Genomic DNA, 15,000 nt, shown 5'->3' with positions numbered 1-15,000 from the left:
ATTCATTTTAATTCTATTTTATTCTACTCGAATTCTTTATTTTATTCTACTCGAATTCTTTATTCTATTCTATTCATTCTATTCTAATTCTCCATTCTATTCTATTCATTTCATTCTTAATTCTGTTCTATTCATTTTTAATTCTATTCTACTCTAATTCTTCATTCTATTCTACTCTAATTCTTCATTCTATTCTATTCCATATTCTTCTTTCTATTCTACTCATTTCATTCTTAATTCTCTTCTTCTATTCATTCTTAATTCTATTCTACTCTAATTTTTCATTCTTTTCTATTCTATATTCTTCTTTCTATTCTATTCCTATTCTATTCATTTCATTCTTAATTCTCTTCTTCTATTCATTCTTAATTCTATTCTACTCTAATTCTTCATTCTTTTCTATTCTACTCCACTCTACTCTATATTCTTCATTCTGTTCTATTCTAATTCTTCATTCTATTCTATATTCTTCTTTCTATTCCTATTCTATTCATTTCATTCTTAACTCTCTTCTATTTATTCTTCATTCTATTCTACTCTAATTCTTAATTCTATTCTATATTCTTCTTTCTATTCTGTTCTATTCATTTCATTCTTAATTCTGTTCTTCTATTCATTCTTAATTCTATTCTATTCTAATTATTCATTCTTTTCTATTCTACACTCTACTCTATATTCTTCATTCTGTTCTGTTCTATTCTATTCTACTCTTCTATTCTACTCTAATTCTTCATTATATTATATTCTATATTCTTCTTTCTATTCTATTCCTATTCTATTCATTTCATTCTTAATTCTCTTCTTCTATTCATTCTTAATTCTATTCTACTCTAATTCTTCATTCTTTTCTATTCTACTCCACTCTATTCTCTATTCTTCATTCTGTTATGTTCTACTCTTCTATTCTACGTGTAATTCTTCATTCTATTCTATATTCTTCTTTCTATTCTATTCCTTTCATTCTTAATTCTCTTCTATTTATTCTTAATTCTATTCTACTCTAATTCTTCATTCTATTCTATATTCTTCTTTCTATTCTATTCCTATTCTATTCATTTCATTCTTAATTCTCTTCTTCTATTCAGTCTTAATTCTATTCTACTCTAATTCTTCATTCTTTTCTATTCTATTCCACTCCACTCTACTCTATTCTCTATTCTTCCTTCTGTTCTGTTCTGTTCTACTCTTCTATTCTACCTCTAATTCTTCATTCTATTCCATTCCGCCTCCAAAGCGTCTCCAGAGCGCGAGGGCTCCCTCCGTGGGCCGAGCATGCTCAGTCGGGCTCTGGCCTGTGGGGCGGGGCCGGTGGGTGGAGCCTCTCCGGAACCCGGAGGAGGAGGAGGAGGGGGGGGGCTTTCCGAGGCTCACACGGGGTCGGAGGAAAAAAAAAGAAGTGAGAGAGAGAGAGAGAGAAAGAAGGATCTGGCCGGCTGAGCGATGCCTCCCGCAGGAACGACGGCTGCTGCGCCCGCTTACGACATCCTCCGGCCTCTCGGTGGGTGGTTTTTTTTTTAGGAGGGCGGGGGGTCTGCAAAAAAGGGGGGGTCTTCCCTCCCTCCCCCCCCCCCCCAAACAGCATCCCAAATCCCTTTGCAACTCCGGTGGGAAACTTTGCAAAGTTGGCTGCTTTTGCTCACCCTCCGCAATTGACTTAAGGGGGGGGGAGAAGGGGGGAGGATCAGGACACCCCCCCCCCCATTTTACTCTCTCTCTCCTTCCACCCACCCGGAGGAGGGGACCCCCCTTCCCCCCCGTCTCCCCGCTCTTGTTTCCCTGCCTTCCCCAGCAGCCCCAAAGGCGGCCCAGCTCTTTGGAGCCGAAGGGGGAAACTTGGGGAGGGGGGGGGGCGGCGGGCAGGTTCCTGGGGGTCGCCCCGGATTTCAGCCTTTGGGGTGGGAGGTCCTGCGCTTTCTTGGCAAAGGGGGAGGGTTACGATGGAGACCTTTTGCAGGGGTGCTTTTGATGCTTAATCGGGGAAGGATTCGTCCAAATGTCCTTGGGGATTTCGCCCCCGTTGTTTCTCTTCTTCCCTTCCTCTTCCCTTCCTTCCGTTCTTCTTTTCTTTTCTTCCTTTCCTTTCCCTTCCTGTTTTTCCTTCCCTAGTTTTTTCTTCCCGTCCTCTTTTCTTCCTTTCCTCCCTTTCCCTATTTTTCCTTCCCTTCTTCTTCCCTTCCCTTCCTATTTTCCCTTCCCTATTTTCCTTCTCTTCCCTTCCTTATTTTTCCTTCCCTATTTCCCCCCTTCCTATTTTCTTCCTTCCCTTCTTCTTCCCTTCTTCTTCCCTTCTTCTTCCCTCCCTTCTTATTTTTCCTTCCCTTCCTATTTTTCCTTCCCTTCTTCTTCCCTTTCTATTTTCCCTTCCCTATTTTTTCTTCTCTTCCCTTCCCTTCCAGTCCTTATTTTTCCTTCCCTATTTCCCCCTTCCTATTTTCTTCCTTTCCTCCCCTTCCTATTTTTCCTTCTCTTCCCTTCTTCTTCCCTTTCTCTTTTCTTCCTTTCCTTTCCTCCCCTTCCCTATTTTTCCTTCCCTTCTTCTTCCCTTCCCTTCCTATTTTCCCTTCCCTTCCCTATTTTTCCTTCTCTTCCCTTCTTCCTTCCTTCCCTTCCTTATTTTTCCTTCCCTATTTCCCCCCTTCCTATTTTCTTCCTTTCCTCCCCTTCCTATTTTTCCTTCTCTTCCCTTCTTCTTCCCTTTCTCTTTTCTTCCTTTCCTTTCCTCCCCTTCCCTATTTTTCCTTCCCTTCTTCTTTCCTTCCCTTCCTATTTTCCCTTCCCTATTTTTCCTTCTCTTCCCTTCTTCCTTCCTTCCCTTCCTTATTTTTCCTTCCCTATTTCCCCCCTTCCTATTTTCTCCCTTCCCTTCCTATTTTTCCTTCCCTTCTTCTTCCCTTCCTCTTTTCTTCCTTTCCTTTCCCCCCTTTCCCTATTTTTCCTTCCCTTCTTCTTTCCTTCCCTTCCTATTTTCCCTTCCCTTCCCTATTTTTCCTTCTCTTCCCTTCTTCCTTCCTTCCCTTCCCTTCCCTTCCTTATTTTTCCTTCCCTATTTTCCCCCTTCCTATTTTCTTCCTTCCCTTCCTATTTTTCCTTCCCTTCTTCTTCCCTTCCTATTTTTCCTCCCCTTCCCTTCTTCTTTCCTTCCCCTCCTCTTTTCTTCCTTCCCTTCCTTTCCCTATTTTTCCTCCCCTTCCCTATTTTTCCTTCCCTTCGCTTCCTATTTTCCCCTTCCTCTTTCCTTCCCTTCCACCCTCCCCCATTCTTTTCTCTTTTTTCCTTTTTTTCTCCCTCCCCTTTTTCCCCTTTCCTTTCTTTTTCTTTTCCTTTTCCCTCCTTACATAAAGGCCAAAGCAAAAGTTTTTCAGCGGTTGGCCCTTCCCCACGAATAAGCAATAACTCAGGGAGAATATTATTTAAATATCCCGAGGCTGAACTCGCGAGAGAGTAGTAGGAGTAGTAGTAGGATTGCCTGGCTGGTTGGTAGCACAGTAGTGCAAAGGACAGGAATGTTCACACGGTCGCACACACACACACCCCTGAAAGGCCCGTCTTTCGCTTAGGTGAAGTTGTGATTTCAGGCAGGTACAAATCTTTATCGGTAGGTTGCAAGTTGGTTTCACCCTGAAACGGGCCTTGGGTTTCTGTTCTTCCAGTTCCTTTTCTCTTTCCTAACAAGAATGTAAAAAGCAGCATTTTTAGCATGCCTTTACAATCCCCCCGAATTCTACTGCTAACGCCGCCGTGAGAAAAGGAGGATGCAGAATACGAAGCCGGCAGAGTTGGAAGGGACCCTGGAGGTCTTCTAGTCTGACCCCCTGCTCAGGCAGGAGATCCTGACCTAATACCTCTTTGTGAAAAAGCCTCCAGTGATGGAGCATCCACAACTTCTGGTGGCAAGTTGTTCCACTGATTAAATTGTTCTAACTGTCAGGAAATTCCTCTTTAGTTCTAGGTTGCTTCTCTTCTTGATTAGTTTCCACCCATTGCTTCTTGTTCTGCCCTCAGGTGCTTTGGAGAATAGCTTGACTCCCTCTTCTTTGGGGCAGCCCCTGAGATATTGGAAGACCGCTATCATGTCACCTTAAATCCTTCTCTTGGGTAGGCTGGACCTATAGGTACTCCTCGGCTTACAACAGTCCGTTTACAACAATAAGTATAGTAATAGTAATAAAAAGTAATAGTAGTAAATAGTAATAAAATAGTAACAATAATAAATAGTAATAGTATAGCAATAGTATATAGTTATAGTATAGTAATATAATAATAGTACAATAATAGTATAGTATGGGTAATAAGTATAGTAATAGTAATAAATAGTATAGTAATAAATAGTAATAGTAATAGGTAGTTATAGTATAGCAATAGCATAGTATAGTAATATAATAATAGTATAAGAATGGTATAGTATATAGGTAATATGTATAGTAATAGTAATAAATAGTGATAGTAATAAACCGTATAGTACAGTGATAGTAATAAATAGCAATAGTAATAAATAATACAGTAATAATAAATAGTGTGTAGTATAGTAATTGTATAGCAATAGTTATACAATAGCAATAAAGAGTAATAAAGAGTATAGTATAGTGATAGTAATAAATAGCAATAGTAATAAATAGTACAGGAATAGTAATAAATAATAAGTATAGTCGAGTAACTATCACAATAGTAACACGGTAGCAATAATTAGTAATAGTAATAAATAGTTTAGTGATAGTAATAAATAGCAATAGTAATAAATAGTACAGGAATAGTAATAAACAGTAAGAGTGTATTATAGTAATAGTACAGCAATAGTAATACGGTAGCAATAAATAGTAATAGTGTTGTAGAGCAATAGTATAGTAGAACAAAGTATAGTATAGTTATAGTATATTATAGTAATATAGTAATAATATAGTACAGTAATAATATAGTAGAATATAGTATAGTAGAACAATTTGATTGTTTGAAATATACCCAGCAGGTATCCGCATGCACCAAAATCTCTATTCGAATCTCATGGACAGTTAGTTACGCACAGTTTCATGGCGTGCAACAGCTTGTAATCGCTGCTAATTAACCTTCTTTTGTTTAGGAATTTTCTCCACCTAATTGTACCTCACGCCTTTTTTTGGGGGAGTTGCACAAAAGAAAAATTAAACGGCTGGAAGGAATATGCTTTGTGTTTTTAACACAACCTTGTAAGGTTGGAAGTTGCGTCTGTAAGCGAGTCAGGGAGGTAGAAATGAGGTTGGGGATAGAAGGATGAACAAGTTCTGCCAAAACTGCTCATTCTTCAAATTCTTCTACACTCTTCATCACAATACCGAATAGTTTCATCACGTGAAGGGAAATATTTTTGGATCTGCCCGAAAAATGAGGTTCATAAAGTGTCTACGGCTTGGGTGTGTGCATTTGGAACGATTGAAGGAAGTTCATTCTTTGATTCCTTTGGTTTAGTCAGATATTTATTATTATTATTATTATCGCAACAACAGAATTGTATCACAGCGGCCAGTTGTTTCGCCGGATTTGGCATTGGTTACTAGTCGGGCCCCACGCAGGGGCCTAGGACGTCGTAACGTATTTTCGTAATATGCGTGCAGTTCCAAGCAGTGCGGCTTTTTGCATTTGACTGATGGTGATTTTGTCAATTTTTAACTGTTTTAAATGTAATTCCAGTGCTTTTGGAATAGCACCCAGTGTGCCGATTACCACTGGAATTACCACTGCTGGTTTGTGCCATAGTCGTTGAATTTCGATTTTTAAGTCCTGGTATCTTGCGATTTTTTCATGTTCCTTCTCGGCGACCCTGCTATCACCTGGTATTGCGATGTCTATGATTGTGACCTTATTTTTCTCAACCAGTGTGATGTCTGGTGTATTATGCACCAGTATTTTGTCTGTTTGTATACGGAAATCCCACAAGATCTTGACCATCTGATTTTCGGTGACTTTTTCAGGCTGATGTTCCCACCAGTTTGTTGCTGTTTTAATATTATAATTTTTGCACAAATTCCAGTGGATCATTTGTGCTACTGAATTGTGCCGCAATTTATAATCAGTCTGCGCGATTTTTTTACAGCAGCTGAGTATGTGATCAACAGTTTCATCAGCTTCTTTGCAAAGTCTGCATTTGGCATCATCAGAGGATTTTTTGATTTTGGCCTTAATGGCTTGTTCTTGCGCAGCCAGGATTATGCATACAAGGGGGAGAGTGGGGGGAGATGCGGCATGCCCCCGCCCCCCGGTGGCCTGTTTTTCATCCCAGGAGGCTGCAGGGAGGCCTACTAGGCCCAAAACGGAGCGTGGGGGTTCGCATGCGCGGAGGGTGTCACACGCCCCATTGCATTATGGGTGCCGGTGCGCGCTTTTGGAATGTGACAACAATAAAAAACAATAGTAGTAGACTTATATACCGCTTCATAGGGCTTTCAGCCCTCTCTAAGCGGTTTACAGAGAGTCAGCATATTGCCCCCAACAATCTGGGTCCTCATTTTACCCACCTCGGAAGGATGGAAGGCTGAGTCAACCCTGAGCCGGTGAGATTTGAACCGCTGAACTGCTGATCTAGCAGTAGCCTGCAGTGCTGCATTTAACCACTGCGCCACCTTGGCTCTTTATAAAGGTTTAACCATCACTGCTCTATAAAGTCCTTGAAAATGACAGGAGTTGACTTACAAGAATTCATTTAGTGACGGTTCCACATTATAAGGGCCCTGGAAAAAGTGACTTATGACCATTTTTCACACTTATGACTGTTGCCGCATCCCTCATGCTCATGGTGAAGATTCGGCTGCATTTATGACGGTGGACGTGTCCCGAGGACATCTGATCGTCTTTTGCGACCTTCTGGCAAGCCAAATCAATGGGGGCAGCCAGATTCACTTAATATTACAAGTGCAGTGATTCACTTAACAACTGTGGCAAGAAAGGTTGTAAAACGAGATGAAACCCACTTAACAAACGTCTCACTTAGCGATATAAATTTTGGTCTCGGTTGTGGACTGCGAGCACTTCCTCTGAATTGGAAGGCAACAAGTACATGTTTCCACAGGAATTACGTCAATACAGTACCATGAAAAAATATTTATTTTCTGAAAGAACATATATTAATAGGGTTGGGAGAACTTTTGAAGTCCTCTAGTCCTACAGTTCCTCACTTCAAAATTTAAAAAAGAAAAAAATATATTTGTTAGCCTACCCAGTTCTTGCTTAAAATTCAAACCCCTTTTTTCTTTCTTTGCTTTCTACAATCCCCTAATTTTTCAGTTAAAACCCAAATAATAATTAAATGGAAACATTTTGCCATTCAGTTGGCAAAAAGGGGCATTTGAAATCCAAGAGATTCGAGGAAATGTTACAGGGTTAAATCACTAGAATAGCCTTGAGTCAGTTGGATTGAGATGGTCAACTGTAGAAAATAAATGAGAGAAAGAAAGAAAGAAAGATAGAAAGAAGAAGGAAAGAAAAGAAGGAAAGAAAGAAAAAGAAAGGAAGAAAGTAAAGGAAGGAAAGAAAGAAATAAAAAGAAGAAAAAAGAAAAGAAAGAAAAAGAAAGATAGAAAAAACATAGAAGAAAAAGAAAGAAAGAAAGAGAAGGAAAGAAAGAAAAAAGAAAGACAAGAAAGAAAGAAAGAAAAGGAAAGAAAGAAAAGAAGGAAAAAAGAAAGAAAAGAAAAAGAAAAGAAAGAAAGAAAAGACAGAAAAAGAAAAAAGAAGGAAGGAAAGAAAGAAAGAAAGAAAGGAAGAAAGAAAGAAAAGGAAAGAAAGAAAGAAAAAGAAGAAAAAAGAAAAGAAAAAAGAAAAATAGAAAAAAGATAGAAGAAAAAGAAAGAAAGAAAGAAAGAGAAGGAAAGAAAGAAAAAAAGACAAGAAAGGAAGAAAGAAAAAAGAAAGACAGAAAAAGAAAAAAGAAGGAAGGAAAGAAAGAAAAAGAAAAGAAAGAAAGAAAGAAAAAGGAAGGAAAGAAAAAAGAACGACAAAAAAGAAAGAAAGAAAGAAAAGGAAAGAAAGAAAAGAAGGAAAAAAGAAAGAAAAGAAAAAGAAAGAAAGAAAGAAGACAGAAAAAGAAAGAAAAAGGAAGGAAGGAAAGAAAAAAAGAAAAAGAAGAGAAGGACAAAAAAGTTAGCCATCCCTGTCTAAGGAAATGACTAATGCTGACTGGTAGATTGATGGATTCCAATGACACATTTTCTGATTCCTCTTGTAGGATTTGGATATCGTGTTCGTAACTCGCTTTTATTTTTCCTGCACAGGAAATAATATACCATGTGACTCTTATTTAAAAGAGAACTTCCTTTTTAAAAAAAAATTACACTGTTTCATTTTCTTCCTCTAATTTTTCTTCCTGGGTACGCTTCGCACTTGGCTTTCGCAAAAGAAAATTCTGAGAAAAAGATTCACTTTGGATTTAAAAAGCATTTAAAAGAAAATACACGTGTTATGAAGAGTTGTGTTGTTCTGGAACGATTTAAAGTGGTTTTAATGATGTTGTGATTTTTTTTTTAAAAAAAAGTATAAGCTGTTCTGTCGAATTTTGTTTGGATAACGTCTGGGAAATTGGAGACAAGGGGTAGCTGTTCTGACCCCCTCCTCCGTCCAATAACGAAAGCCGAGACGAGCTTAATTAGAATGTCCTTTAATAACAAGACTAGAATCTCGGTGGCTGAAAGCCAATCAAACAAACAGATAAGGACCTTGGCAGCAAGTCCGACAAACCTTGGCAGCAATTCAGACAAACCAAGTTTGTTACATTCTCTTTAGTCAATGCGTTGACTTCTGCAAGAAGGGCGTGTCACAAGCAGTCTTTTTTATAGTCTGGAGAGGAGCCTAATGACCATCAGCTGAGCACAATTACCTCCTGTAATTGCGTAATTGCTCCTGACACCGAGTAGCTCTTCGATGGCGTGCATCCAGGAACAACTCACTGCTGGCTTCTGGATCACTCTCCCTTGTCTCCTCCCCACTGGTCCAAGGATCAGGTGCCACCTGGTGGCCAACCAGTCTCTCGGCGCCCTGCTTAGAGTCGGAACCCTGTCCAGGGTCCTCCACATCCTCCAGAGCCGACTCAGAGGGCCCCTCGCTGTCGGAGTCTGGTGGCAGCTCCAACGGCTCCTGCTGGGCCACAACAGATAGCCGAGATTATTTTGTTCTGAATTTTTAGGTTATTCAGACTTAACATTAAATGCAATCTCTCATTATCCCAAAGGTGTTTTTTTTCAAAAGGCAACTGGAGTTTTTTCCCCCCTCTGAAGACATTTCGCTTCTCATCCAAGAAGCTTCTTCACTTCTGAAGAAGAACTGAAGAAATTCTTTGCTCCGAACTGAAGAAGCTTCTTGGATGAGAAACGAAATGTCTTCAAGGAAAAACAAAAGTCCAGTTGCCTTTTGAAAAAGCACTTTGGGGGACAACCATGACCTGGAGGACTGAGAATCTCCCTAGACAATCTCCCATTAATTCAGATTTTTATTCTGAGCCAGGATCACGCACACATTCTGGAAATGCAGAAGAGTATTTATAGCAGTCCGCCTTGTAAAAAGTTGGCGACTTTTATTTTTATTTGTGTATTGTTCTTTTCCAAGCTAGGGAGGGGAATTTGAATTCAGCATGCCATGCATAACTCTTTACAGTGGATGTGGGGACACAGTTATTCTCTTTAAAAATTACAATTCAGAATTTGAATGTCCGGTTTCTTGGAAAATAAAGAATCACTAAGAATTGGACTAAATGGACTAATCATTTCAAGGCTGAAAAGTAAATTGCCAAAATCCTGCCACAGGCATGAAACTGTGAGTTCTAGTCCTCTCTTAGACATGAAAGTCAGCTGGGTGACTTTGGGCCTATCACCAGGAGACTGTGAGTTCTAGTCCTACCTTAGGCATGTTAGTTGGCTGGATAACTTTGGGCCAACCACCAGGAGGCTGTGAGTTCTAGTCCTGCCTTAGGCATGTTAGTTGGCTGGATAACTTTGGGCCAATCACCAGGAGACTGTGAATTCTAGTCCTCTCTTAGACATGAAAGTCAGCTGGGTGACTTTGGGCCTATCACCAGGAAACTGTGAGTTCTAGTCCTGCCTGAAGCATGTTAGTTGGCTGGATAACTTTGGGCCAATCACCAGGAGACTGTGAGTTCTAGTCCTCTCTTCAACATGAAAGTCAGCTGGGTGACTTTGGGCCAATCACCAGGAGACTGTGAATTCTAGTCCTCTCTTTGACATGAAAGTCAGCTGGGTGACTTTGGGCCTATCACCAGGAGACTGTGAGTTCTAGTCCTGCCTGAGGCATGTTAGTTGGCTGGATAACTTTGGGCCTATCACCAGGAGACTGTGAGTTCTAGTCCTCTCTTTGACATGAAAGTCAGCTGGGTGACTTTGGGCCTATCACCAGGAGACTGTGAGTTCTAGTCCTCTCTTTGACATGAAAGTCAGCTGGGTGACTTTGGGCCTATCACCAGGAGACTGTGAGTTCTAGTCCTGCCTTAGGCATGTTAGTTGGCTGGATAACTTTGGGCCAATCACCAGGAGACTGTGAGATCTAGTCCTCTCTTCGACATGAAAGTCTAAGAGAGATAAAACGAAGTGATAAATAACCATGAAAAAATAACTGTGAAAACCTATAGATTATAAACCTGAATTGTTTTTATTAGGTATCATATGGGGGAAAACCTGACAAGGAAAGTATGTGTTTAATATTACATGCCTTAACAGCAGCAAGGAATATTTTTGCACAATACTGAAGCTCTACTGCAAGATGAAGAAATAGTTAAGAATATTGTGCAGAAATGTGTCGTAGATTGACACTGAAAATTAATCAGAAAGAGGAAGGTAGAATATTATCAAACATGGAATCTATTTTACCAAGGGTTGCAAAAAGGCAGTTGGAGATTAAGAATGCAATTTTTTTGTTAAGCAAATTAAATACCAACACACCACGATGTTTATAAGGCACTAAGAAATGCATTTAATGGAAAATCAATTTTAAAAAAGAAAAAAAAATAACTGTGAAAACAGAGGAAAATGACATTTATGATTTAGTGACTGGCACAGCAAATGTAGATTCAGTACAGATAATCCCCGACTTACAACACTTTCATTTAGTGACGGTTGAAACTTAACAAGGGCACTGAAAAAAGTGATTTATGGCCATTTTTCACTCACCTGCCGCAGCCTTCCCATCGTCACAGGATCAAAAGTTCGGACGCTTGGCAACTGAACTCATATTTATGACGGTCGGCGTTTCCCGGAGTCACGCGATCCCGTTTTGCGATTTTCCAACCAGCAAAGTCAGTAGCCAGATTCACTTAACAACCCTGTGGCTTCCGCGAGGAAGGCCATAAGATGGGGTGAAATACACTTAACACACGTTTTGCTTAGTAACAGGAATGTTGAACTCAATTTTGGACATGTCGAGGACTTCCTGTACGTAACTTCAGATCGATCCGAATAAAGCATTTTGATTTCCAAGCTCAGCAACTGATCAATACTGTAAAGGAGGTAATTGTTTGATTTAAAAAAACAAACAAACAAAACATTTGAATCCTTTATCAGAATGACAAGGAAAAAGAAACTTATTTTTTTTGGGCTGATTCTCAAAAGAAAACAAAGGGCAGCTAAGTTTCTACTGCCCACACAGAGGAAACCCATTTCCTGGATTGGTCCATTCTTGAATAGCAAATTCAGCAGAAACAGGAAGGTGAAAAATAATGCATTTGACTGTTCCGATGCACGGTGGAAATTGACCTCATTTTTGGGAAGTCCAAAGTGACAGCTTGTTGGAGATGATTGATTGAAAAGACTCCAGCAAAATAGTTTTTGGGTACTTTTTAGCTTTGCAAGTTAGTCAGAAGCCTTTCAGAGGAGAACTTGGTTTGACATATTTTTCTTTCCTTTCCTTTCCTTTCTCTTTTCTTCCTTTCCTTTCTTCCCCTTCCTCTTTTCTTCCTTCCCTTACCTTCCTCTTCTCTTACTTTCCTTTCCTTTCCTTTCCCTTCCTCTTTTCTTCCTTTTCTTTCCCTTTACTTCCCTTCCTCTTCCTTTCCTTTCTTCCCCTTCCTCTTTTCTTCCTTCCCTTTCTTTCCCTTCTTCTTTTTTTCCTTCCCTTCCCTTCCTCTTTTCTTCCTTTCCTTTCCTTCCCTTCCATTCCATTCCTCTTTTCTTCCTTTCCCTTTCCTTTCCTTTCCTTCCCTTTCTCTTCCTTTCCCTTCCCTTCCCTTCCTCTTTTCTCCCTTCCCTTTCCCTTCCCTTCCTCTTTTCTTCCTTTCCTTTCCTCCCCTTCTTCTTTTCTTTCTTTCCTTTCCTTCCTCTTTTCTTCCTTCTCTTCCCTTCCCTTCCTCTTCTTCCCTTCCCTTCCTCTTTTCTTCCTTTTCTTTCCCTTTACTTCCCTTCCTCTTCCTTTCCTTTCTTCCCCTTCCTCTTCTTCCTTTCCTTTCCTTCCCTTCCCTTCCTCTTTTCTTCCTTCCCTTTCTTTCCCTTCTTCTTTTTTTCCTTCCCTTCCCTTCCTCTTTTCTTTCTTTCCTTTCCTTTCCTTCATCTTTTCTTCCTCTTCCCTTCCCTTCCTCTTTTCTCCCTTCCCTTTCCCTTCCCTTCCTCTTTTCTTCCTTTCCTTTCCTCCCCTTCTTCTTTTCTTTCTTTCCTTTCCTTCCTCTTTTCTTCCTTCTCTTCCCTTCCCTTCCTCTTCTTCCCCTTCCCTTCCTCTTTTCTTCCTTCTCTTTCCCTTTACTTCCCTTCCCTTCCTCTTTCCTTTCCCTTCCTTTCCTTTCCTTCCCTTCCCCCATCTTCCCTTCCCTCTCCTTCCCCCTGACCCTTCCCTTTCCTCCTTCTTCCCTCCCCCTTCTCTCCTCTCCCTTCCCCCCCTCCACCTCCACCTTCCCCCCTCTCTTTCCTCTCCTGCTATGGAAGTGATCCCACATCATGTTTAATTACCGAAACAAATCATTTGGAAGGAAATCAAGTGCAAAAGGACAATTTACTGTTGCCTGTAATATCCCTAGCCTCCTTCCTTCCACTTGGTTTATTATTTTTTTTATTATTGGATTTCCAGTTTGTTGCTACTAAAGATAATTTTTACTTTTTGTTTTGTTTTTGTAAAAGCAATATCAAACCCTGTTTGGTTACACAACACCTTTCCCCATCCTTATTAAAAGGAAACAATTTTAAGGTCTCTCGCCTCGAAGCCAAGACTCACAAAAATCAGAATATTTCCAGTAGGATAGCAGATAGAAGACCACACTCTGGATTAACTCCTATAAGATCTCCGTTCCTGCCAGCTTGGGCAAACTAATGTACTCAGCAATATATAATTGCCCAGTTGATGGGTTCAAACTCCTGTTGGAGATATGCCTAACATCTCTGGTGGTCTAGTGCCCCCTACTGGTCAGTAGCTAATAAATATTTATATTTTTATCCAATCCTTAGTGCAGTGTTTCTCAACCTTGGCTACTTGAAGATGTCTGGACTTCAACTCCCAGAATTCCCCAGCCAGCGAATGCTGGCTGGGGAATTCTGGGAGTTGAAGTCCGGACATCTTCAAGTTGCCAAGGTTGAGAAACACTGCCTTAGTGTGTATATATATATATAGAGAGAGAGAAACAATCTTTGTATGATCAGATTCTTAATAAATCAAAGATATTCTTTAAAAGATTTAAAACGACACTCCAAAATTATGGTGCAACAGCAAAAACGCACGCCGATTTACTGACATAAAATTGGACTACAGAGCAGACTCTGAATCTGTAGAGATTCTTGCACAAGCACCCCTCGTCTTAAAACGGTTCAATTAGTGACCATTCGAAGTCACAGCGGCACCGGAAAAAAGCGACCGTTTTTCACGCTTTATGACCCTTGCGGCTCCCCCAGGTTCATGTGATCGAAATACCAGGGGTTGTGACACTAAATACATACCTATTTCCCTGGCTCAGCTAATAAAGGAGGAGAACCTTGTGGCTTAGTGGTTAACACATCTGCCTAAGATGCAATACAGCACAGGTTCGATTCCCAGTAAGGGTATTGCTAGCTGATGAGAGCTAAATAGCTTGAAATAGATCTATACTAGTCTCCCTTTATTTATTTATCAGCACAAATTCAACACACACATGTATGTATGTATGTATGTATGTACGTACGTACGTACGTTTGTTATGAGCCGATAGACAGAGAAAGGAAGCAGTATGCTTCCTCCCATATTTGGGCATACCAGGGGTTGTGACACAATACATACCTATTTCCCTGGCTTAGCTGATAAGGGAAGGGAGCCTGTGGCTTAGTGGCTAATATAACTGCCTAATATGTAATACAGCCCAGGTTCGATTCCCAGTAAGGGTATGGCTAGCTGGTGAGAGCTAAATAGCTTGAAATAGATCTATACTAGTCTCCCTTTATTTATTTATCAGCACAAATGCAACGCACGCACGCACGCGCACACACACACACAAATAAACACAAAGCCACATGGCTCTGAGAGATAGAATGAACCCACTTTGCTTGCTCCAAATTCTTTTATCGGAAAGAAATGTTCTCTAGATGTTTGACCCGTTGCATTGTCCAAGGATAGATTTGACCGACACGGTGACCTCTTCCACCTTCTGTCTCCCTAGGAGCCCCTGAAGCCTTCGCAAGCCACAGTTTCGGAAACGAGACAGTTAAATCTGAAAACGGCTTGTCCAAAGATGGAGGGGGACACCTTGAATATATCGCTTATTTCCTCATTCCGGTATTCTTCCTGATGGGGCTGTTGGGGGTTTTAATTTGCCACGTGCTGAAGAAAAAGGGCTATCGGTGTACGACCGAAGCGGAGGAAGAAGATGAACAACTTGGGGAAAAGATAGGTAAGGTTGCAATACAATAGCAATAGCAGTAGACTTATATACCGCTTATATACCGCTTCATAGGCCTTTCAGGCCTCTCTAAGCGGTTTACAGAGAGTCAGCATATTGCCCCCAACAATCTGGGTCCTCATTTTACCCACCTCGGAAGGATGGAAAGCTGAGTCAACCCTGAGCCGGTGAGATTTGAACCGCTGACC

At 40.5% G+C, this 15,000-nt stretch overlaps 1 protein-coding gene across 1 annotated transcript in view; it reads left to right on the top strand.

Annotated features, from left to right (window-relative positions):
* Nucleotides 1-1,387: 1,387 nt before the first annotated feature.
* The window catches only part of RELL1 (RELT like 1), a gene marked incomplete in the record, with an annotated part of 19,376 nt that continues 5,763 nt past the window's right edge, over nt 1,388-15,000 (top strand). Inside the window, 2 exon segments of the mRNA XM_087724804.1 lie at nt 1,388-1,498; nt 14,573-14,803. Coding sequence (XP_087580930.1) covers nt 1,441-1,498; nt 14,573-14,803 — 289 coding nt within the window.

This window comes from Thamnophis sirtalis, unplaced genomic scaffold (assembly GCF_051295495.1).
Source record: "Thamnophis sirtalis isolate CommonGarterSnake01/CBP01778 unplaced genomic scaffold, rThaSir2_p1.2 scaffold_10, whole genome shotgun sequence".
Classification (NCBI taxonomy): Eukaryota; Metazoa; Chordata; class Lepidosauria; order Squamata; family Natricidae; genus Thamnophis; species Thamnophis sirtalis.
Note: the sequence above shows the minus strand (reverse complement) of the source record. Positions and strands in the feature narration are given on the sequence as shown.